This window comes from Mya arenaria, chromosome 14 (assembly GCF_026914265.1).
Source record: "Mya arenaria isolate MELC-2E11 chromosome 14, ASM2691426v1".
Lineage (NCBI taxonomy): Eukaryota > Metazoa > Mollusca > Bivalvia > Myida > Myidae > Mya > Mya arenaria.
In genome coordinates this window covers 10,845,430-10,870,814 of record NC_069135.1, presented here as the reverse complement: position 1 = coordinate 10,870,814, position 25,385 = coordinate 10,845,430, and the positions used below count along the sequence as shown (strand labels likewise).

Here is a 25,385-nt window from a genome sequence, read left to right as displayed (position 1 = left end):
TGCATATTATGATAATACATGATTATTTTATATAACAAACTCAGCTTTCTCGAATGAACCTGTCCACATGTCATCATTTAAAACTTTTTTGAGCGCTCGTAACTTTTGATCATTTTAAGAGTATCTTCAACGAAAATCTTCAAAAGATAATCATTTGTCAATAAGACATCTGCTTGAGTGTCGACGGAAATAAATTGTGAAGCATTAAACGAATAACATCTGCAGGAAAGACATGGTAAAGACAATAATCTTAGACCATCAATCACGATAAATAACTATCAGTGTTTCTGTCATAGCGGAGATTTCTTCAATGTTTTCTTGGGCGATACTTTCAATTCTTGTTTATTTATATTCTTGTATTTATTTTATATCAATTTATTGCCCGACGGGGAACTAGACGTCCAATTTTTCAACATTTAGTAAACGGACAATCTAGAAAGATCTATCTAAATTCCTAACGTTCGGATGTAACAAGAAACACTGAAGGGGCTCCCATTCACGATCGGACTATGTGTTCCACTGGTTATAACAACAGAAAACGGGTCTAAAGGGTCTTTATTAAAATATGTACATTAACAAATGCATCATAATGAACACTCAAGTTATATCACAGTTGTACAGGGTCTCCCATTATAGTCATTGTGGCTGCTAGTTATATGATTTGGCATCACCCTGTCAGGAGGCAGTGAGTATTCATTGTTGGATGAGTTAAGTTTGCACCAGCGACGTGGGGGCCACACAATGTGAGTCGCTTTGGCCTGAATCAACCCAAGAGGCACCTGGAATATAGAGAAAACAAGGATAGCTTTTGTTTGTCATAGAAGTCCTTAAGATGATAATATCACATAATGCGGGTCGGTTGGGACTGAATCAACTCCAAAGTCACCTTAAATAATAAATATACTGAACTAAAATAAACCTTAATTTATAGTCAAGATATTTTATTCCAAATTTCATTCAGATATATATATATTGAATGTCAAACGTTTGACAATAACGCGTTGTTTACACTTTGCATGCATATTTATGTTTATAAGCCAGCTGTAATACTCATGACTGGTGTTTATTGGTGGAAACTTACTGGTCCGTATGAATTGCTGTCTTTGCTGAAACGTGGGTTATCCCCCTCAACCCAACACTGCCCCCGCGGCACACGTACCCAAACATCATCACTGTTGACGTGGCTGAAATATACACACAAAAACAGAGTAGATAATGCTTGAGAAAATGACTCCGGTTAAAACGCTAACTAATCAATGTGTTTTGTATGGAATTTGTAGTAAGTCTGAGGCAGCCAATCAGTGCATAGAAAATAAATGTAATCAACACTGCACTCAAGAGCATCAAAATGTTATGACGCATTAACACATTAACTTTACGGTGTTTCCAACACCAACTACAATTAATAGTCCCTTACAACGATATGTTATTCACAAAAAAGATAGTTTGCATATGTATCCAATGTTTTATGTGATTGTTTTTACCTAACTGAATCTCCTTCCAATGCAATTATCCTTTTGATCACAGTGTTTTTTGGATTATATGGAGCCCTGAAAATGGAAATGATTAATATAAATATGCGTTTCACAAAATGATTAAGATATGATATACATGCAGTCGAGTAGTTTGGCTCTCTGTATCCAAACTAGACGTGTGTCCATAGAACCCAGTGCCACACAACCGCGTATTTGGTTTTAAAGAATAACAATGCATTGACCCGGGCAATGGATATTGACAAATGATTTTACAGAGAAAGGCTAAAAGTGACTCCGCACAAAATATATCGTTAACAGTGACTCCATTTCAGGAATTTTAATTACTAATATCGAAAAAAGTGAAATGGGGTAAAAGTAACCACTGTATAGTGACACCAGAAAAAAGCAAAGAGCCATTCTATACAGGGAGGACCATATTCAATTACACCGCAAACAGATGTATACAAATCACATAACCAGACATTCAAACTTATTTTCACAGCGACTTGGATGTTCTTTAGAATATTTTCTGCTACTCAAAGCATCGTTCGTGTCTAAAGCGATGTTCGTTGAAACTGAGGAGACAGTTCGCTTTATGAGCACCAAACCTCTGATCACTGACTTTACTAGATTTGCTTGATGAATCTCAAAGACGATTGTTTGACTATTTTACACTAGTCCTCAAACCGCAAAAACCGAAGAAATACTTCTTTTTATGTCCGTTTTAACCAATTGCTTTGGTGTCAGAAGCAAAATGACGTCGATTTGACATTTTACTGATCGTTTCAAGGCGGTAACTAACAATCCTTGATAAACATCCCTAGTTTTTTAATATAGTATATACTACACTAGATATATAACTAGAGGTGTTTATCAAGGATTGTAAGGTACCGCCTTGGAATACTTCCTGCTTTATAAGCTCGATAACCGATTAATGTAACCCCTTCCACCAAGCATTATAATGTATATCCCTTGACTCTAAAACACGACCTGTAAACGCCAGCTCCACCACTTTACGGTGGTGCAAAGAAAAAGAGCTGTCGACACTTCGGTGGTGGAGTGTTGCCCTATGAATACATGGACAAACTTGAGTATGATTTATATTTTATTTGGTAATTTCATTTAATGGACATATTTCGAAAATCGGAGAATGTGGTACCGTGTAAGAACAATTTTACTGTAGGCTGGTTACTATTTCGTTTCAATATTGTGCAAACTGTGGTGCCAGGAGCTTTTCTCCCGAATCAGACTTGTGCATATTTTGGGATCTGATTGCATAGCAAGTACATTTCGGTGTTTACACCCCCGTAAGAACATTCTCACGCATGCAAACATAAATGTTATATAAAGTACCTATGCCGGAACACAACAAAACTAATAAGCACTTATTAAAAAGGAAAAATGCACATATTTATCAAAGTGGTAGCGCTGTTGCCCTAGTGATGGCGCTGTCGAGTAGTGGTGGCGCTATCGAGTATGTTTTGCGCATGAAGTAATATAAATAGTTAACGCTTATGGAATACATACTAAAGTTGCTATGTTTATCATTCATTGAACATAATGCTGATTATGCATACTACTTGCGGAAACAAAACTCTTCGCTAATTATCTTAACCTTACTTAAAACTATTTCGAAAACAACGAAAACTCTGCAGACCAAACGCTAGCTTGTGAGAAATAGTCTGTCGAACAAGGGATATAAGTCGACAATTATTAAAACCAATATCAAGTACATAAACGTTCCATGTTTCTTTTCGATAGCTGGAACGGGATTTTGGTCGTGGCCTTCGACTGGCCTTATCAAGGCATTCCCAAATCTATGAATGTTAAGCCTTGTACCATGAGCCCCTAAACCAGGTCTTTGTTAAATGTTTGAATGTTTACTGATCGACTAAATGACTTTTCAAATACTTATTTGAACCGTGGTTATAACTGTATAATTTTCCATCATACATGTTTTAGTATTTTAGAACAAATATCTAACAGAAAAACATAATTATGTTTATCTCAACATTCCGCAACATAATTTGACCAACATTTATGACACAACATTTCGAAAGTTGTGAGCGATTGAGTTCCCCAAGTAGTGCTGTTATTCTCGTACTCGGCATGGAAAGATTAATGGTAAACTATTCTTTCAATTACTTGTTTCCGATATTCATTATATCATTGTAAGATTAATTTAGTGTGCAAAAGATGGAAATAAAATAACAGCTGGTTTATAGAATATCACAATTGCCGTATATTCAAAATTTACAGTGGCTGTTGAGACGATAAATTATTCACCATTGATTAAGGAATCTATAACGGGTTTAAAAGGTTTAATCCCTACGTGCAGAATAACAGGTATTTATTGAAGAACAATGAACTTTGTGAAATATGTTCTTTGTGCTATTTTGCAATTGAAACTAGTGAACATAATAACGAATATCATTCCCTATAACGATTCTTCTTATCATTTTATAAAATGTCAAGGGCTTGATGAAAATAACATAAATTGGAAATGTTTTAACAAGCCGCGATACTCTGTTCCCTATGCATTTCAAATTAGTTTCTTATCATAGCTTTATCATGATTTTACAAGATGATGTTCAAAAAAAAGAGATACCATAGCCTTTCCCACAACTACGTGGCATTGTAAATACGTATGCCTAGAGCAGACTTCAATATGGCATGATATCTCTCTTCCCTGATGTAAAAGCAATAAAAAACAATAATATATACCTTGCCATCCATCAAACGCAATAATGTCGCAACACAGGACAAAGTTTCTATTAGTGTTTCTTCCAAACACGTAACAACTGAAGTATATCAAGATATCCATTAATTACGAAACAGCAAACACAATACAATGACAGTTTTTATATCGTGTATTGAACAATAAAGGTAACGTGATATAAACTGTATCAATAATCCACACAGCTAGTGAACAATACAAATGAAAATGCGAATGACATAATAATTGCTATCGATTACCCAACAGTTTTCAGCTTAATTAATGACCGTTGTATCTGTAGAGCTTTATCAACATTGTTCAGATCCTGAATTGTCAATTGTGTTGGTATTGAGCTAAGGAGACTTATTCAAAATCAAACACTAGAAAACAATATAGCAACTCATTTCATGTATAGATTACATTAAAGGAAAAGGGCTTTCAATGGAACCAAGAATCAGGACAGGAAATCATAACCTTTCAGAGTTGTTAATAAGATGTTCCCTAACATTTAAAATAATAAACGCCACAAATCAAAATGAAATATTACACAAGTTGAAGGTCATTATATGAGGTAACAAAGGAAAATCGTACATGATCAAACAAGACTATGATAAATCAGCAACTGTAAGGCACACGTCTACGAGAATGACTTGACCGGTGACCATGTATCCAATGGCGTTCTCAGATGGGCAGTGCCCAGACATGGGTCAACGCCTGGTAATAGAATCGTTACCATTGGTAATATATCACAACTGCCCAATCTCACCACAGAATTTAGAGGACACAAACAAATGTTCAGTGTTTCGGGATTTCTTTAGATTACTAACAAAACTTATTAAGTGAATACATTCTGTAAGAGATATCCTTTGGATACATAAACATATCCAAATGGATAAAGTATACAGCATATATTTGATCGACTCCATTGACCGCAATGGTAATTGCATCACAATAAACTATACGTCCCCTTACAAATAAGACCGCAGTGTGTACGTCCCTTATATGAAGTAAGACATTTGTAAAATGAAATCGTGGTTTAATAATAGTTGGACTGACTAATGAACTGATGTAACATGTCCTTGAAAAGAATTGTTTTCCTTTCAGTCCGATAACCAGCAACGCTCCACAACCATAGAAGCTAGCCCGTGTGCATATTGTCTCTGACAACTCGTGTACCAAGTATCATTTAAATATGTTTGATTACAATGGTTTACAATGAACGCTCTTGAAAGGTTTTTCTAGTGCGATTCCTCTTTTTTCAATATGCATGGAGTTTTCAAATATCCAGTTGATGTTGTAGTATATAGCATCTGTAAAGAAATGTTGCAAATGCTTCGCCTTAGCATTTATTGATAACAGATGCTCTGTCTTTATTGCTCATTTTACTTGCAAAACGTTCCCGATGAACAGTGCATCTTCAAAGTGTTTCTTTACACATTTCTAATCATTTGGCAACAATACACAGCATCTATCAGTACGCATGCAATGGAATATATAGCAACAGTGCTTGGAACTGCAATCTTACCTTGTGATTTGTTTTATGGATGGTAAGATATTCTTCTTTTGTAAATTTGATTTAATGTTTTTTCTAGTGACTAGTAAAATATAACGGGGAAAGGCACAGGAGCGTAAACCTCGTTTATTTTTAATCAAAAGCCGCATATGTGTGTAAATTGAAAAGGCAATACGATGACAAAATATTTAGAGCAGGAAGTACTAACACATTTGTAAAAGCATGCTATAAACCTGTACATTTCATACATATGAAGACACTAATAGATCATCCCAATTCGATTTAACTATAAATGTTATACATAAGTATAATGCCTAGAAATGCTTGACAGCAGAGTTCGCATTACTTCAATTTATTCAGAACAACTATAAAGAGCAATTTCTGAACCTAACAAAGGCAACAGCTATCGAAAAGAAACCAGCTTCATTTTAATTCACGGCTGTTTAAATATTGATAACCAATAAAGGAAAAAGTGTAACTTTTATTACAGATCTCAGGGAAAATCTAATCACACTTTCTGCTTCTTTTGTTTCCTAATCTTCGTATCGTTAGAAGTGACATTAAATTTCCCATGTTAACAGAACAGTACTTGATAGAGACATTAAATTCCTGCTTTTTCCGTCTGAGAATGGATTTGGCTCTTAGTCTCTAATGAAGTGAAAACATGGTTTTGAATGGTTATAAGTGATTATGCTAAATATTTGGCTCTAAAAGTGAGAACAAATTACTATTTTCATTTTATTTGAACAAACACCCATAAATCGTTTAAAACGTGGATAGTATAAATAAGTTCCAGTATGGAGGACATTTAATAGACATTAAACATAACCAATGGAAATTTTGTAGCTTAAAAAGTCTAGACATTACCATTTAATAGTAATTTCAATTGGGATGTTAGAAGTCGATATATAAGATGGATTGTTCCAGTGCTGGTTGGCCAACTTAACAATATAATCAAACTTAAATAATGTTCTTACTATTTTTCAGACAAAATATGTTTTCTATACATCGCTTCTGGAAGCGTTTACTCTAGGAAATTAAATAAGGGTTCCTTAACATCGACCATTTGTCAAGAAACCAAGTCATCTGTAGCACAAAATATATGATTCAATATATACTGACTGACACTTCTAAACCCAAGTACTCTTTCCATCTTGGCCAATAGGAATACGAACTAGTGGAGTTCCAATAACAAATGTGAGCAAACAAAACATATCTTTTAGACTGAATATTGTCGAGAGCTGTATTGTATTGAAAACATTGCCGACAGAGAAAGATGCTGCCGCATGAACGAGGATATCTTGATATTTCAAGGGTAGTGCAAACATTTAGTGAACAATTTATAGATTAACGGATGGAACTGATAACTCAATGCAATATCGATGCTCTGGAAATACGTTTTAGCAGCAGGAAAGTGTTACGCTATGCTTTACCCACAATGATGAATTAATTGTTTGTTTTTGGATTATATCATATTGGAATAATTGGAAAGGAATAACACAGAAAGAAGGAAATAACTACAACGCTAAAATACAACAGAATTAATAAATTCAAACACAGAAAGAGAAAAAAGTATAAATTGATATTAAACTTTCACAAAACAGAAGAAATTTCAACATCTGCGTAATATGGTAAGACTTGAACAAATATATAACTTGTGTAAGAACTATTAAGAAACATAGTAAACGCGTGATCATAGTTTCAGCAGACTTGATAAATGCAGTGGTTTGACTGTTATTAGCAAGTTTAATAAAAGAATTACAAAATATATTATTGCGTTCAAACACAAGCAGTAGAATGTCTAAGAAATACTTTCCTGTCAAAGGGGTCCTAAAACGTATTTCGTATACTCATCAAAACGTTTGTTGTATTGTATTGGACGAATAACGATTAAAATAATATCATGTTTTTTTATTAAGATTCAAGCGTTTTATTTTTACCCAAAGAGTAGGTGTTGTGTTCTAGACTTCTTTAAATGCACGTTGTAAATAAAGCTTGCAAAGAGATATAGAAACAATACCTTCTGTGTGTTACTGATACATAAGGCGAATACCAATCGGATGAAACGGATCACTTTCAAAAGGTTCACTAAAGCTAGAAACTAACATATTGTATAGAGTACACATTTCACATACTTTTAAGAAACAAATAATAACAAAGAAAAAGATGAACTCAAAATAATTTCAAAATCGGTTACCTTCTATTCTACATATAAAACATCTTATTTAAAGATGCACTCTAACTCCCAAAAAACGATTTACCACAATTAATGTAATAGTTTTAATATACCAAAAAGGATAAATAAAAGTCGAAAACAATGATTCTTATGAAGGATAACGAGTTTAATTTGAAAGAAAGGCGCAGAAAACACGGTATTTCTACCATATGAGATGATAGTAGATCGCAGTAAATCTTCTAGCATTCACCAACGATTTAATATTGTTGCCTTTTCAGCTATTAAATGCACGGTTACAATGTTGTTATCAGTAATTCATATTATCGATAAATGTATTATTCAGTAAGTAGTTAAAGGTTTATCAGTCAACATCTATATTTGTTATACAAGTGTTAATTTCGATTTTGAATAATAGTGTCACTTTTAAAGAAACCATCTTTAAAATCTCCCCGGCTCAAAATTATATCACAATAAGGGAACAAGAATTCAGTATAAATCTATCAATTATCACGAATACACATAAATTTAATTAGATTTGGGTTAAATGATACTTTGAAATTATAATAACAACCACAACCAACATCTAAAACATCTATGAAGTGCAGTTACTAAAATAGCAGTTGCAGATATGTAAAACCAAAATTTAATTATAAAACCCTTACAAGATAGCAGATGGGCAACGAAATTATTATTATGACACCATTTAACTTTTCTTAGCTCGTAAGAATTCGACACCAAGATTAAGACATAGAATGTTTCAAGTTTCAACTTATAACAGATTGTATACCAGCTCTGAAAAGGCTACAAAACATTGACCATACTTCTCCTAGAATTTTGATCATGCACGCGCAATTTTCAACTGGAATTTGTTGTCATAAAATGATGCTGAGAACGGTTCACTCATTAAAATTACAAGACCATCATATGGCATCATTCCAACAATTACAAACAAAATGAGCTGTACAGTAATATATCTGATAGAAACAATGGAAATTAATTAAATGTTCCATATCTTTTTTTTCCAGGGCCTAGCAGGAATTTACAGAGAACCTGTTTTGCGAGAACCAGACCTTGAAAATACCGGGAATTAACAGTGCACGGAAAATGTTCCTTTTTAACGCATCTGATTACAAAAAGCGAATGAATTTATTTCCTTAACATTATGGGATTGGAGCAATAGTGAGTCAATGATTAGGGAAACAGACATTCAGTTGATAATAATGGTGCCAGTCATATACTTGTAGGAGAAGGAAATATTCAAAATGGTTCAACAAATACATATCCAGTGGGATTTATTAAAGTAATTATGGAAGTGCAAATGTACCTTCTCACGATCTTAGGATACATGTGTGCCATAACGTTTACCGGTATCACGGGTGTTGCTGCAAAAGACAACATTGTTGGGAACGATTCAAGTTCAAGGTCGTGGTTTACAAGCCAGTGTCCGAGGAAGTGTACATGTGATAAAAGACAGCTCTCCCTCGCTCGCCACAATATTCCATCAAACAAGTTTCTTTACACTGTGGACTGCTCTGGGGAACAATTAACATCACCTCCTTCAAGCCTGCCAGAAAACACCGAAGTGTTCTTCATCGCCAATAATAGTTTTGGAACAATTAAATTATTGTCAAAATCAGATTCTCTATTATATTTAGATATGTCAAATAGTTCATTGGAAAGTATTAGCGGTATTCGATTTTTTGCTCAATATCCTCAATTGAAATATTTGAACTTAAAAAGAAATTCACTTAAAACTGTACCAAATGATACATTCAACAAATTGGATCATTTACTAACATTTGATCTGAGTTTTAATGACCTAGAAAATATGTATTCAGAAAGTCTTTTGGGTTTGAAAAACCTGAAATCATTAGACTTATCACATAATCACCTGAAAACTGTTACTTCCACATGGTTTTCTTCCATGTATGAATTACGAGAACTCGATTTATCTCATAATGAAATTGTGCAAATAGAAATGAACTCATTTCAAAATCTCGAAAACCTCAATTTACTTAATTTATCAAATAACAAAATCAGAAGAATTGGACACTCTGCATTCAATGTTTTGAAAAGCCTATTTGTACTGGATCTGGGTACCAATTGCCTACAATTTGTGCCAACAATACAACTGCAATCAACTTATTTACTGAAGAAAGTTTCATTGAATGGAAACCTAATACATAAATTGCATCCTGGAGATTTCAACAACATCAGTGTAATTTCTCTCACTCTTAGCTTTATGAACGAGTTGACAGTTGTGGAAAAGTTTTCGTTTCAAAACATGCAATATCTAACCAATCTGGAGATGCACGACAATCCAAAGCTTATGTTCATAGATGGGAATGCATTCAAAAACGTCCCCAAGCTCAAGACCCTGTACTTCCATAACAATAGGTTGTCGGTACTTCCCTCGGGACTGCCTCAATCCGTTCCAAGCCTCCAGGATGTCCACCTGTATCACAATCCCGTCCGCTGTGATTGCAACGCTCTCTGGATCCGGGACCTAGTGGAGGAGGCTAAAGAACATAATTTTAGTAAGCCTTTTTTTAGTCATCCAAACTTCATCAAATGTGCTTACCCTATAAATGTCACTGGCTTGTCATTACCTGAAGTTGACGAGAGTCAGTTTTCAAGAGTATGTGCTCCAGTGACACTTCCGTCATTTCACGAGAATTACACACTTGGTCTAGGCGAGGAGCTCCGGCTTGAATGCCACTCATATGGTATTCCTTCACCACAGCTGATATGGCTATTGCCTAATGGATCAGAAATCTCAAACAGTACATCCAGTAGAAAAATAGAAATCATAGACAAGTATAATTTAGTTGTTCGCTTTCTCAGTGTTGAAGACAGTGGTACGTATGAGTGTAAAGCGAGGAATGAAGTAGGGTTTGACATCAGCTCCACAAAGGTCACCGTCACAAACAAGCCCGTGAGGCTCGTGCTGCTGAATCTCTCGGTCGACTATATTTCTCTCACATGGAATGGAACCCAACACAACTCAATGATCTCAGACTATCAGCTGCATTATAAGGAAATTAAGGGAGTAGACAATCAAACTCAGTCATCATACAGAATTTTACCCCTTGATCCCCAGTACAGGAGTTACAAGGTGACGCATCTTAAGCCAGGCACTAACTATGAGTTTTGTCTAGTCTATGTATACGATACTGAATATTACAAAGTAGACTGTGAGACGTTTGCAACCAAGAGCAAATATCTATACCAAAGTGCAATAAAGAAAATAGTGAGCGAGCAAATTATAGCAGGTGTGTGTACAGCTCTTGGAATAACCATGGCAATCGCGTGTATGGTGACACTAGTGCGCAAGTTTCGTATCCACAAGGATTATGAGTTGCCATATGGGGCAGGGGACGAGCCAGAGGGGATACACATTCCGCTTCAGAACGTGTACAATCCGCTCTCAACACCTCTCTGCTCTTCCAAAACATCGCTTCTTTCCACACATACAAGCAAATCCAACTTCGATGAATATTAATGAACTATTGACATGGATATATAAAATGTTCTGAAACGAACAAGGTACACTTGAGGAGTGACTATAAAAACACTTAAACACGCAACCGAAGCTGTGTATCTAGAAAACAATGTATATATTTCTTCTTCACGTTTTATACTACCCTTGATTTTCATGACAGTTAAACCATTTACAGCTTCTAAAAATTGCTTCTTAATATTAATCATCAACTGTAATAACAAATAAAATGATAAAAATATATAACACAAACTATGAAGTTACACATGTTGTTCATACAACGCTGACTTTATTTGATGGGCGCAAGTGTTTTTTTCTGTTAAATCACTATAATTAATTCCTCAGTTGTGTGAAATGGACAAATGAAAAACACATACTTTTAGAATATCAGGAAATGAAATACATTCTGCTGCAAACAATGTAATGTCAGGTCATTATTGCTCGAAATTATTTCCCTATGGCATTTCATATAACGTGATTGAATGGGAATAATGGAACTTAAATAACATTTACACACCTATTCTCCTGTAGCATTAGGCAGGACAAGCAGCTGCAGATGGCCTATTGATTTGACGTAATAATGTATTGTGAGTGTACGGGTAATTTCAATATTTCATCGTTTCTCGTGCTTAGCGGTTATGAAAATACAATAATCTGAAATAATAATATTGATATAGTGTACCAGAATTTACAATCAAATCTCCACCACTATTGTAAATGTCAGTAACACAACTTTATTGAAATAAACCCGTGACAAGATAAAATCAGTGGTCTGTGTCGAACTATGAATACTGTGTGGGTCTCTGGAGAAATTATATAATATAATGTTTATGAATTATTCATCGAAGTCTGTAACAGACTCTGAAACAGCCATGATTTTAATTTCAAAATTGAAGCTAAATTAATTAGCTCAGTTTATCGCCATGTTCATATATCACTTATGTATGATCTGGGGTAAATTTTCATTAAATTAAAACATTTGCAAGCTGTTCGAAAATTAGTGATGTTCAATAACAAATATTATGGGCAAAGCTTTAAAATATTCGATACCAAGTTTCTGTCACTTATATACTAGTCCACGAAATAACACTTCAACGCGTTTGTTACAAGAGTGGAACCAATAAACGAATAATTTCAAAAAGTTTTAAGTCCAAATTTACTGTCTTGTCTATCATAGTGTAACATACAACTGTCATTACATGAGAACAGTTATCTGTCTAAATATGACAGACATGAAACATGATATAATATGATAATTAATAATAATTTGAGTATGGATATAAAAGACAGCTTTGCACTGAGGCACATTTGTAAAAGTGCGTGAAGTGGCATTTATTATATCATATATGTCACTTTAAACCCTTACACTATCATAAACACAGTTTATATGAATTTCAGTTTATATCAAGTTCTATTGAAGCCATTGAAACGCAAAATTGATATTTAGCTCAAGTCAAACTCCCTGACACAGTATATCAAGAAAACAAACTGGAAAAGCCATTATGAGTTTCCCTGCCATTGGTAAATCCTCATGCTATTCATCTTGAACGATATAACAACTTGTGATAAAGAAATGCCTCATACTCTGAAGTAGCAATTGTTTTCCTGCTCGTTTGTAATAGTTCCAATGCGGAGAAACACCTTCACAGATGTTGGTGTTTATCAGCTTCCCCGTTACCTGCGGGGAACATTAAATAATGCAAACATTGGCAATATATATCACAGCCATCAGACCATTTAAATGCCTATTTATTACCCTATTCCGGACTGTAAACAGCTCTAATAAAGACCGATATTAATGACTGAGCTTGCTTTTAAGATGTTTCTAGCATGCTGCATTGCTAAGAACAAAGGGGGGGGGGACTTTATTCCGGAGCCAAGGGATTATTCTTCACAGACATAACTCGGCAAGATGAAAAAAAAATGTCTGATTCATTAAAATCGTTAAACAATAAGAACATATAATCTAACACACAAGTAATAAATGATGTGTAAAATAAAATAAGGTAAACAAGAATAAATCATTCTGAAATCATCTCTGTACCAGTATTTTAACTAAAAATAATTGTGTAGCTAATGCATCAATTACATTCATTACCTGCTACTATCTGTTTTAATAGAACACACGTGTAATAAAAATGGTGTGAATCAAGGTATAAACTAGTAAATCATTCTGAATGTACGTTACAACTAACTGCCAAGTGCCTGGATGTGGTCCAGGATGCACTCTGTATATCTAAGAACCAGAATGCTACTTTAGGTTTACAATCTGAGTAATGCAAAGTATTAATTTCATCCAACACGAAAATTTTGTGTTGGATGAAATTATGATCAACCGTCGCCTTCCATTCTTTAAAGGTAAGTCTAGCTTAATCATTCAATCATTGCTATACTTTAGATTCAGACCAGATAAATTCAATGATATAGTAAAATAAGATAACATCTCAGACATATTTTCTGCTTGATTAAAATGTTGCTAACTTGCTAAATTGCTTGAACTTTCTTAGGAAAAACATGACATATCTTAAATCAATTGGCTTTGAAATGAATTGTAAGATATATGGTAATCATATATGTAAACGCTTTAAATAGCTTTATTGTCAGTCTGAAGTTGTTACATTGAAATATATAGGGAAAAAAGTAGTCTGTAGCCTGAAATCAGTTACAAGCCTTATGCTGCAGGGCTTGCCCATGAAGATTTTATTATATTTTTAAAATACAATGAAACTTATTTCCTCAAAATATTTGGTATAAAGTGAATCATTTCATAATTACCCCTTTATTAAAACATACTAGTATTGCTTGGCTCAAACACTACTGTCAACTCAGTAGCTTCCACAGCATTAGCATTTACGTTTTGATGAAATAATAACACTTCTTCCAATATAATTTCAGAATGGGAAGTTATTTAACATTTGGAAATAACTAACTTTTGGCATTGGGACCATAATGAGAAAAGGAAATCGCTGAAAAGAAAACCTGTCCAAGCAAAACTAAAGAGCATAGAAAATTTCCATAATCGGATTATTTTAGACTAATATAACAAAACAAAGACACTAGAACAGATGAAAAACAGATATGCATAGTACCGAAATGTGAATATGATCGAGAAGTTAATTTTATTTAAATAAGCATTGATATGTAATCTTAATTATATCAATGTAAATGATTCCATTTCCTTTATTTGAACAAAAATGAAATTACCAAGTGATCACAAGGTGTCCAGTCCTGCTGTTGTTGATTTGCAACAGAGGTATTTTGCTCAGTGTTAGTGTAACTTAAATATTATTATGAAGTCTTCTTGTTTCTAAGACCAACGCTTAGATGGCAACCTGATAGTAGATGGCGGCCCATGCTTTTAATAAGTTGATAGGGACCAATATTTTGAAATATACTTTTATAAGATAGTAAATACTAAAGAAGATACCAGTGCTTTTAGTCGATAGTAACCTATACATTTTGTAGAAAGTGACAAATGCTTTAAGTAGAAAGTGACAAATACGTTCAGGAGATAGTGACCAATTGACCAACGCTTTAAATAGAAAATGACCAATGGTTTCAGCAGATAGTGACCATCTGAAAGCAGGTATAAACCAATTATGTAAGTAGATAGTAGCCCATGCTTTTATTTCATATAAGCCAATTCTATAAGTAGATAGTAGCCCATGCTTTTAGTTGATAGTGACCATTTTGAAGCAGTTATAAACCATTATTGTAAATAGGTAGTAGCCAGTGCTTTTAGTTGAAAGTGACCATTTTGAAGCAGTTATAAACCATTATTGTAAATAGGTAGTAGCCAGTGCTTTTAGTTGAAAGTGACCATTTTGAAGCAGTTATAAACCATTATTGTAAATAGGTAGTAGCCAGTGCTTTTAGTTGATAGTGACCATTTTGAAGCAGTTATAAACCATTATTGTAAATAGGTAGTAGCCAGTGCTTTTAGTTGAAAGTGACCATCTTTGAGAAGATAGTAAGCAATGCTTTAAGTGCATATAAAACAATGAGTTTAGTGGATAGAGACCAATGCTTTAAGTCGAAGGTCGTCAAAGCTTTGAGTAGATAGGGGTCAATATTTTAGGAGACAGTGACCTGGGACCAATGCGTTTAATTGATAGCGAACAAAACATTGTTCGATAGTAACCTGATAGTGATCAATACTCTAAGAATACTGTCATCAATGTTCTAAATAGAGAGTACTTTTAAGTAGAAAATGACCAATGCTTTAACTTATGCTTTAAGTAGATAGTGACCAACACTTTTAGTAGTTAGTGAGTAATGACCATTACTTTTAAAAGAAAGTGACTTAAGCTTTTAGTAGATTACTTCTTGTAGATATTGACCAGAAAGAGTCCAATACTTTTAGTAGATAGTGACCAATGTTTTAGTAATTACCAGATAATGACCAATGCTTTAAGATGATAGTAACCAATGCTTTTAGTAAAAGGTGATCAATTAGTTTAGTAAATATTGAACAATGCACTAAGTAGATAGTGAACAACACTTGATCAATATTTTGAGTAAATAGTTACTTTAGTACTAGCTACAAGAGTATGATAAATACTTTTAGTAGATAGTGACCAATGATTGTAGTAGATAGTGACCAATATTTTGAGTAGAGAGTGAGCAATGCCTTAAGTTGAAAGTGTCCAATACTATGAATAGATAAGGCCCAAAAAATGGTTTGGTTAAAGTTACATTCTTTTCAAAAACAGGTAGGGTAGGTAGGTTTTTTAAAAAATAAAATATTTGGTTATATAGGAACGTTATTTTCATCTATATGCTAAAACACAGTATTGTCGGCGCCTCTTTCGTAGGTAAGGTAGGGTAACCTGAACCAAAGGTATTTTTAGGCCTTATGACCAATACTATTAGTTAATAGTGACCAATACTATTAGTTAATAGTGACCAAATAGTGACTATTGCTTATAATAGTTTCATCCAATCTACAGTCCATTTCTAATATACTTCATACACTTCTAATGCGCTTCGATAGAAAGACACATCTAAAGAGAGATAAATAGCATTACAGCTTAGTTCAATAAAGTTTCCTACTTAATTCCCTTCATTGCAGGTTGGATTTCACTCTCATGAGGAAACTTAAAACAAATTTTCAGTCCATGATTTAAACAAATCAGGAGAATCTGTATATTAAGATTTTGATGAAATAAATAACTCTTCAGATGCTTCGTAAATACAAGTACAAATTGTCTTCATTCTGATAATGTACAGGACAATATGTTATGTATAAAACAAACAGTATACATCTTTCCTCAGCAATATGTGATAGTTGCCATTTGGGCTATGTAAAAATTATATTGCTCACAGATCATTTACACTGAAATGTTTCATTTTGTCATTTATTCTATACCACTGTTTTAGTACCATAAGCTTATCATATAATTAAAGCAAGGTGCTCATAAACAAACATTGTGTTTAAAGGTAAGTGTCAATATGAGAGGAAGGAACCCTGCTACCTGCTTGGGTTCTATGGTGATAGGATCAAATCCTGGTTCTTCAAATGATTACAAATTGCCACCCACCAATCTCTTATAAAAATCATTTGTACCTTGTATGCTTTTACAGCATACTTGTTTAAATCAGAGAAAATTGTACTTAGGGATCAACTTGCACAATGTTTGATTTTATTAGAGTGTATAAACAGCATCAATTAATGCTTAAAGTTTCAATCACTTCCATCTATAGCTTTTAAAGTCCTGATGAAAGTTAATTCATTTCCTGATACACATTATGCCAACAGGGTCTTTTCATGGAACAATGGACAACAGTAATGGTTCCTGAAAATTGCTAAAACTCAACTTATTGCTAAAAAGTGATCTTTCAAAAAAAAAAATTGGTTTCATATTAATTGAGGCAATTGTTAACACTTGCGTCAGAGTATTACAAACACTTTCACATTATGGAACACTGATGCTTCAAGTCTCATTCAATTCCAGGGCTTTTTCTTACCATTTTGGAAAAAAGACCCTTGACATTTTGGGAAAATTTATGTCGCAAATAAGCCGAAATTGGGAAATTTTACAGTTAAAAGAAAAAGCTTTTCAGTCTCCTGTGAAAGAGAAAATTATTAAATGTTAGTTTCTTTTCCCTTTCAAAAGACCCAAAACAGCGGAAATATCAATCCTTGGAGTGTAAATATCCATTGCAATAAATCATGCCAGATAACATTTCATACTGATCTCTGAATGTGATAAAAATCGATGATTTCTGAATTCAATTATCCCCAAATCTTTACATCACATAAATTATTAGGATGTTGAATGAACCAGTTCAGGTAAAAAGACTTTTGAGTTGGATTTTTTTCTGAAGATTGGGAAAAAATATCGTATAAAAATATCTTCCATTTTGCTTTGGAAATTAGTCCGATAGTCGGCCTCGTGAGTGTGATAGAAAATCCCTGAATTCCTACTTTTCAAGTTTGAATTTTGATAACAAAGGGACATTAATCTAACAATTTTTCATTAGTTATGTAACTTGCCATAGAATATCATATTGTTATTTGATTAATTGTATGTAGCTGAAAGTTGATGTCATCAATAATTAAGAGGTTATTAAGAAAAACAAGAGGCCCAAAAGGGCCTATGCTCTACTGGCATGGCTCTTGTGGTCATTTTCAATCCAGAGCATGTACGTTTGAGTAATAGGCAACAAATATATAGTTCACTTTTAGTGTTTTGGTTAGCTGAAAACGCTGCACATTCAACATCTGAGGACAGGAAGTGTTGTAAGCAGATTAGTTGCATGAACTATTTTAATATGTGCCAGGTAAAGGTAATCCGAGGGTAAGAAATATTTTCTTTTAAAACTGTACTCATGATTTTGAAAATATTTAGTAAATAAGTCTCTAGGAAAATTGTGACACCCAAGGCAGTGGGGGGGGTTGATCCCAGGGGCATAATTTGAACAAACCTTCACAAGCAATTGCGAATTTACATGTACACTTGGCTAAAAATAGACTTCGCTCATGTAGTCTTGCCTAAAAATAGACATAGCTTAAAATAGCTTTTTTTATACTTCAAGACCCATTATCCAGGCATGCATGGGCAAATCTGGCTGGTTTTCAAAAGGAACCGAGTTCTAATGGATATCTAAATACTTTACAAGTTTCATCGAGATACAATCAAAACTGAAGACTGTATATCATGTTCACAAGCAATTGTTTACAGACGAACTGATTTTTTAATACTTTCAATGCCCATAATCTAGGCATGCATGGTCTGATCTGGCAGGTTTTCGAAAGGAACTGAGCTCTAATGGATATCTAAATATTGTACAAGTTTCATCGAGATACAATCAAAACGGAAGACTGTATCGTGTTCACAAGCTAGTGTTAACACAATAGCATTTTTTATACTTTCAAGGGCCATAATCTAGGCATGCATGGGCGGATCTGGCTGGTTTTTGAAAGGAACCGAGCTCTAATGGATATCTAGATAATGTACAAGTTTCATCAGATACAATCAAAACTGAAGACTGTATCATGTTCACAAGCAATTGTTTACACAGGGTTCCCACATTTTTCTGCAAGTAAAATACCAGACTTTTTCCAAGACTTTTTCCAAGTTTTTTTGCGAATTCCAGACTTTCTCTCAACCTTTTTCACAGTTATTACAACGAAACATTTCAGTGAAATATTGTTAACAATTTCTCTTGCTAAAAATAGACTTATTTGACATTTTCAACATTTAACAACTTGTTAAATAACATCAAATGTCATTTTCCAAGGGTTTTATTCTCAAAAACAAAACCTTTTACTTTCTGAACTTCTTAGACATTAATTGAACAACATGATTAACCTTTAGCATGCTGAATACTGTTGGCCTCTGTGAACAGTGTAGACACGGATCAGCTGGCATGATCAGGGTCTAGGCTATTTGTATTTGCTACTTGGAAACTTTAAGGCTTAACTACTATCTGTGCATTGAACAGTGTGGACCCTGATCAGCCAGCATGGTTTGTGCAGGTTGATCTCCGTATACAATACCAATTTTCATAATTGGTGGATAAATGCATGCTTAAGGTAAATATAATCAAATATCACATTAAAAAAGTTTTACTCTCTGAACAAAAACTTACTTTCTGAACATTTTTTAAAGCTGCAATCTCATAGATATACTATTTTAACAACTTGTTTCATTTGTTGTCTTAGATAGATAAACTTTTGACATAAATATCTGCAAACCAACGATAAAAGATTGCCAACAAAAGATCAGATCGCTGATTTTCATATTTCTGTTAGAAAATTGATGTTTTTGATCTTAAATATAAATATCTGTGATCTATGTTTTGGCCAGCAGTCTTAAATAATTGGTTTTGATGGATTTTTGCCAAAATTGGCTCGTTCCAAGACAAAAGTAAAAGTCAAATTGTTCAATCTGTGAGAGTGAAGCTTTAAACATTTATTGAACAACTTTAACTCATAACATCCAGTGTCATTTTAAAAGAGTTTAACTCTCTTTAAAAAAATCTACTTGCATCAGTCAGCATGCAATTCAGCTATATCTGAACATCAATGTTCATCAATCCATGTTCTTCGCTTCAACCATGGGTGAAAATGCAAAATAAGTGACTTTTTTGCACAAGTTTAAAACTATTATGTTGTCTACTGGCCAAAGAACTGTGGTCTTCTCAATGTCTATAAATACAAGCAAGGTCAGTCATCATTCATAGATTCACACTTGAATAGCAAATATTTGTCAGGCTGTGTAGCACTAGTGAGATCATTGCAATTAGCATTCATGTAGGTTATTGACAGCGTATCTCAAGTTTATTTTAATGAACTAGGGCCAATTTCACATATTAAAATATATTTCAATGAATGCAGAGATCGCTAATATCCATGATCATTAGCATAATGTAGATTAAGAAGATCGTTGTATATAGTACCCATGATTCTTACTGACAGCGTATATAAAGCGAATCCGGACAAACTGCAGCCAATTTCTCGTTTAAAATAACTTTTAAATGCAGACGGCAGTGCAGACACAGCTACTATGACAAATAAACACTTGCATGTGGTAACGGAAACCTTCTTAGTCTCGCTCATTCAGCTGCTCTGATCAGAGTCAATTTAATACAGAACAGTGTCAGATGCAAGCGTCTAGATGATCGAGACTACTTACTTTTACTAGTTTCGTACCCAAGACGGTTCGAATTTTAGTACTTTTCCCGGCTTTTTCCCGATTTTAACCTATAATTGCAAAATTCAAGGCATTTTCACGACCGGGAACAGACTTTTCGATATTCCCGGCCTTTGGCCAGTAGAGCTAATAAAACAAATGGATGAACATACAAGCTAGGAGATTACTTTAAGGCATCGGCATGTTATTGAAGGGCCCTAACTACTAAATCATGTGACAGGGTGTATCACCTGAGAGTGACAATATCTCCACGCTTAAACTGGTACCCAACTGTGGACCATATGTTCAGCCACACATAGTCCAAGCTCTTGTTCACCTCCGGATTAAAGCAGGGCTGAAATATATTAAAACACATAGCGGTATCACAGCTGCCAGTAACACCGTTTACACACATTACAATATGGGAATGATTCATTAGATTCATTTCAAATCAATTACCTTTCATCAGAAGAACTTTTCATTTATTAAAAAAAAAATATTGCTGTGCTCCTATACATTAAAAGACCCTTCATAACCTCATATGGTATTTAAGGTAGCACACCCCTAGAATGTAAACCTCCACTTGAAACTCTTCAATTTTAATGCTTAAGCCTATGTTGTTAAGCACAGGACTACAAATCTTTTGAGTGTTTCAAGGTAGTGGTTCGAATCCAGCAAGAAGCACAACTATTTTTTGTTATATTTTTCTTCTTTGTTTTCATTAGCTATCATTTTTTACAAAAGTTTAGTTTGTATTTTCATTAAAAAGTAATTAAATTCATTTTTACACATAAATATTAGCTTCTGTAAAGATTTTATAACTTGCAGGCACGGAAAGAAATAGGTGGTTGGGAATTACAAACTTTATTTTTTTTAAATGAGACAGTAAAACATTTTGATCTTTTGGCATAATGTTGCCAAAAGATTAAAGATAATTATTAACAAAGAACAGGTCAGGAGTATTTCTAGAACTTGTCATTTTTGTTCTGAAACATCAATGTTTCAATTTTATGGGGTCAAAACAGAATGTTAAAATTGAAATACCATATGGCTATTTCAGTACAGTATGATTATATTTGTTGGTGATGTGATCAATAATGTATTATTTCTGAAAGCAAATATATTTCTTGTTACTCTGAGACCAAATTATTACCAAAATGTTGAAAAATAAATTAAATAAAGGATTGTTCTTGTCTCTCGGGTGATGTCGTTTTTATCGACAATTCTAAAATGGGGGTAGGGTAATTCAAATTTAAATGAAATTGTTATTTGACAGTAAATTTCTTTTAAATTTTTTTTTAAATCCAGGAAATAAAACACATTAGGAAATTATCAAGCTGATCATAGTTTAAAATGGTGCCCATTAGGGGTGTGCTACCTTAAATAATTTATGTCATTACCTTTTACTCGGTTTGACTTTTTAATTATGATTAGAAAATCTCCAAACTACCTGCATAGATACACCCTCAACCCGAGAAACATGTCCAACTGTGTCGATGAAGGTCAAGGTTACTGGAGCCAGAAAGGTTATAACCTTCAGGCTTCTCCACTTCCAACTCATTTGTGGATTTGATATGTACCCAAGACAACACTCGTCTGTAAAAAGAATAGGATACAGCTTCAGAAATCTACATACTCAAAACAGGGACAGGTTACCGATCCATAATTATGTGGGTGTGTTAAGGTAATTAGATATAAAACTTTTCTGAAAATTTTATCAAAGTGATAAGTTAACATGGCCAAGTTTTAAAAATATATCAAGAAAAAAAGATATTAGAAAAGATATAAACAGAAGAAAAAAAATCCTGGCAAAAAATATTGATCACCAGTAATCGAACATTTGTAATGACCATTTGGCATATGAAGTATGAAGTTCCTGGGTGCAAGCTTTCTTTAGCTATTGAGTGGAAACTGTATTTTTACCTCACAGTTCCTACAACCTTTACAGCAACCTTGATCTTTGACCAACTGATTCCAAAATCAATAGGGGTCATCAACTAGTCTTGACCAACTGGCATACCAAGTATGAAGTTCCTGGGTGAAAGTGTTCTTAAGTTATTATTTGACTCTGTTTTATCCCCTCAAAGTCACTGCTTCCTTGACCTTTGACCTACTGATCTCAAAATCAATAGGGGTCATCAAATAATGGTGACCAACTGGCATATCAAGTATTACAATCCTTGGTGCAAGCATGTTTTTTAATTATTCAACAAGAAACTTTTTTTCACCTAAAGGTCACCTTGACCTTTTGACCTACTGATCCCAAAATCAACAGGGTTCATCAACTAGTAATGAACAACTGGCATATCAAGTATAAAGATCCTGGGTGTAAGAGTTCTAAAGTAATTGAGCGGAAACTGTTGGTTTCTTAACCTCAAGGTCACTGCGACATTGATCCTTGACTCCTGATCTTAAAATCATTTGAGATCATGTACTGGTAATAACCTGCAAACCAAGTATGATGAAGATCCTGGACCCAAAGGATCTTCAGTTATAGAGTGGACAACATTTCTTCCACCTCAAAGTCACCACAACCTCAACCAATGACCATCTGATCTCATCTGGTCATGACCAACCTGCATACCAAGTACAGTGGAAACTCACTAAACCGGATCTCCACAAAACCGGAATCCTCGAAATACCGGACTTTTTTCAGAGTCCCAGTTTTCCCCTTCTATTTTCAATGTAAAGTATACCCTACAAAACCGGAACCTCGGAATTCCGGATACCGGACAAAAAATCGAGAAAATTTGTTAGTTGTCGACGTAATTTTACCTCACAAAACCGGACGTATATTTGTTCAAACATGTCAAAATGATTTTGTGAATTAGGAATTCGCGAATCACGTGTCACTTTGTCACTTTGTTTTGACAGCCGGTGCGTTGTTAAATATTGGACCTGTGATGTTGTGTTAACTCGATAATGATGATTGCGCTGTGGATTGACTGCCGCGCGATAATCAAACGATAATCAAACTTGTGAAAAGAAAATTGATTGAAACATTAAATTTGTTTGTTGCAGAAAATAAAGAACTAGAAACGGTTATTAAGTGATTATTTTGGAGGGTTGTTTTACCTAAAGACTTCTATGATTGAATCAAATTAGAGCGGTGCGTTAATTAAACTATCTAACATACTTAACAAGCATTAAATTACACGAGTTGTTTTATTTTAAGACTTGGAAAAAAAAGATGATTATAAAAACGCAGAAATGTTTAATTATGTTTATCACTTTTGCATGTGCTTTAATCATGTCTCAACCTCCGTCTAAACGTCAACCTCCCTTTAAAGGTTAACTAAGTTAATATTTTGAGTAAACTTACTCCGTACATCAAATCCTCACTAAACCGGAATCCTCACTAAACCGGAAATTTTGCCCAGTCCGGACCTTGTCCGGTTTAGTGAGTTTCCACTGTATGAAGTATGTGGGTTAGTGATTTCCACTATTGAGCAGAAATGAAGTGTGACATATAGACTGACAGACTTGACAGACAGGGCAAAAAATATGTCACTTCCATTCATTGGGGAGACATAATTAGGGGGACAGAGACAGAAACTCCAATATCTTCACTTACAGTTGAGAGCTTAGTGGTCTGTCAGAAGTTTATGCCAAGCAAGACAGCAGCAATGAATTGTGTTTGACGTTCATCATGGCCGTGACATTTCTCATTTCTGAAAAGTTTATACAATGCAATATAATTAAATTTAAAAATGCTTTCTATAAAAAACAGAATATGTTAGCCAATAGAAAAATAGCAAGGGAGGTAAAACCATGCTTCTACAATGTGCATCAGCATGGAAGTGTAAAGCTGCAAAAGAGTTGGCTATGGAGCCGTCCAAAACTAGGCAAAGAAACGTAAATTTCTTAAGCTAAATTAAGTATGTGTTAAAACCTTAAAGTGACCAAAAACTGACAAAATACATTGCAGCATATCATAAAAGAGTAAGACAACTGACATACTGTTTCAGCATGGAACAAATCTTATTTTAAATCTCAATACACAAAAAAATAAATATCCAACGAATAATTAAGAGTTTAATGCGGTTTTCTTATTTTCATTCTGTAAAAACATAACGATATATACATGAAGGGCACCTGCAAGGCTGCAGTTCACAGTTTCACAACAATTGGAACACTTCGGCCATGGCCAAGTTGTTACAATTGAATTTACGAGGTCTATTTCGAAGCTTGTCTGAGGCGGCCAAGTTATTACGATTGGTTCGAGTTGTTCCGCTTGGCATAATTGTTGTCTGTCAGTCAAGTTTCTTTTATTGGAAAGGTAAATCATGTGTTTTAATGCATTTAATTCTTGTTTTGTGCAAAATACCTTTCCACTTACATGGCAAAATATTAATATAAACCTTTATTATACATTTCAAACATAAAATACTTCACTTTATACAATTTCAATAATTTTCAACCCCCCCTCCCCATTAGACTATTTTGTACATAAGCTAAGCTCTCTCAACATATATGTTGTTTGGGGTCGTGAAGCACTAGAAATCAGTGTTATCTTGCATGCAAATTGGTCAATTAACTGTAGAAAATATTCGAAAACATATTTTAATTTATTTAGTGCTTTCTGACCTACACATTATCCGTATGGTTTATATCCGAAATACTGCTGATTCCTGATAATTAATTTTCACAAAAATGTACTTAATCTAACAAAAGGGCGCAAATGTGAAAATAAAATAAAAGATATGTGCTCAATACAAATTCCATTAACTTACCATTCTTGTTTGTAATCATTAAAAGGTTAAAATAACCGTTTAAACTAGAGTTTCCTTTCCGGTAGCGTATTTTGACAAACCACCACGGTTACACGTAACCAATGCTATTATGATTTCTCTGTATCACCAGGCAGCG

The 25,385-nt window shown here is 34.0% G+C and overlaps 2 protein-coding genes across 3 annotated transcripts; one reads left to right on the top strand and one right to left on the bottom strand.

Moving 5' to 3' along the window:
- Positions 1–537: 537 nt before the first annotated feature.
- Positions 538–25,341, bottom strand: LOC128217081 (mitochondrial inner membrane protease subunit 2-like). The gene is made up of 7 exons (XM_052923947.1): positions 25,250–25,341; positions 24,091–24,187; positions 21,967–22,112; positions 20,768–20,871; positions 1,485–1,550; positions 1,082–1,184; positions 538–779 (listed from the first exon to the last, which is right to left on the bottom strand). The coding sequence occupies exons 3-7, from the start codon at positions 22,075–22,077 to the stop codon at positions 603–605; spliced, it is 561 nt and encodes a 186-aa protein (XP_052779907.1). The 5' UTR covers positions 22,078–22,112; positions 24,091–24,187; positions 25,250–25,341; the 3' UTR covers positions 538–602.
- On the top strand, positions 5,602–12,161 carry LOC128217075 (leucine-rich repeat neuronal protein 1-like). 2 transcript variants are annotated; one of them, XM_052923932.1, is made up of 3 exons: positions 5,602–5,738; positions 6,692–7,335; positions 8,906–12,161. In XM_052923932.1, the coding sequence occupies exon 3, from the start codon at positions 9,187–9,189 to the stop codon at positions 11,380–11,382; it is 2,196 nt and encodes a 731-aa protein (XP_052779892.1). In that variant the 5' UTR covers positions 5,602–5,738; positions 6,692–7,335; positions 8,906–9,186; the 3' UTR covers positions 11,383–12,161. The 2 variants fall into 2 exon arrangements, with proteins under 2 accessions (XP_052779892.1, XP_052779893.1); XM_052923933.1 differs by lacking the exon at positions 6,692–7,335.
- Positions 25,342–25,385: the final 44 nt, after the last annotated feature.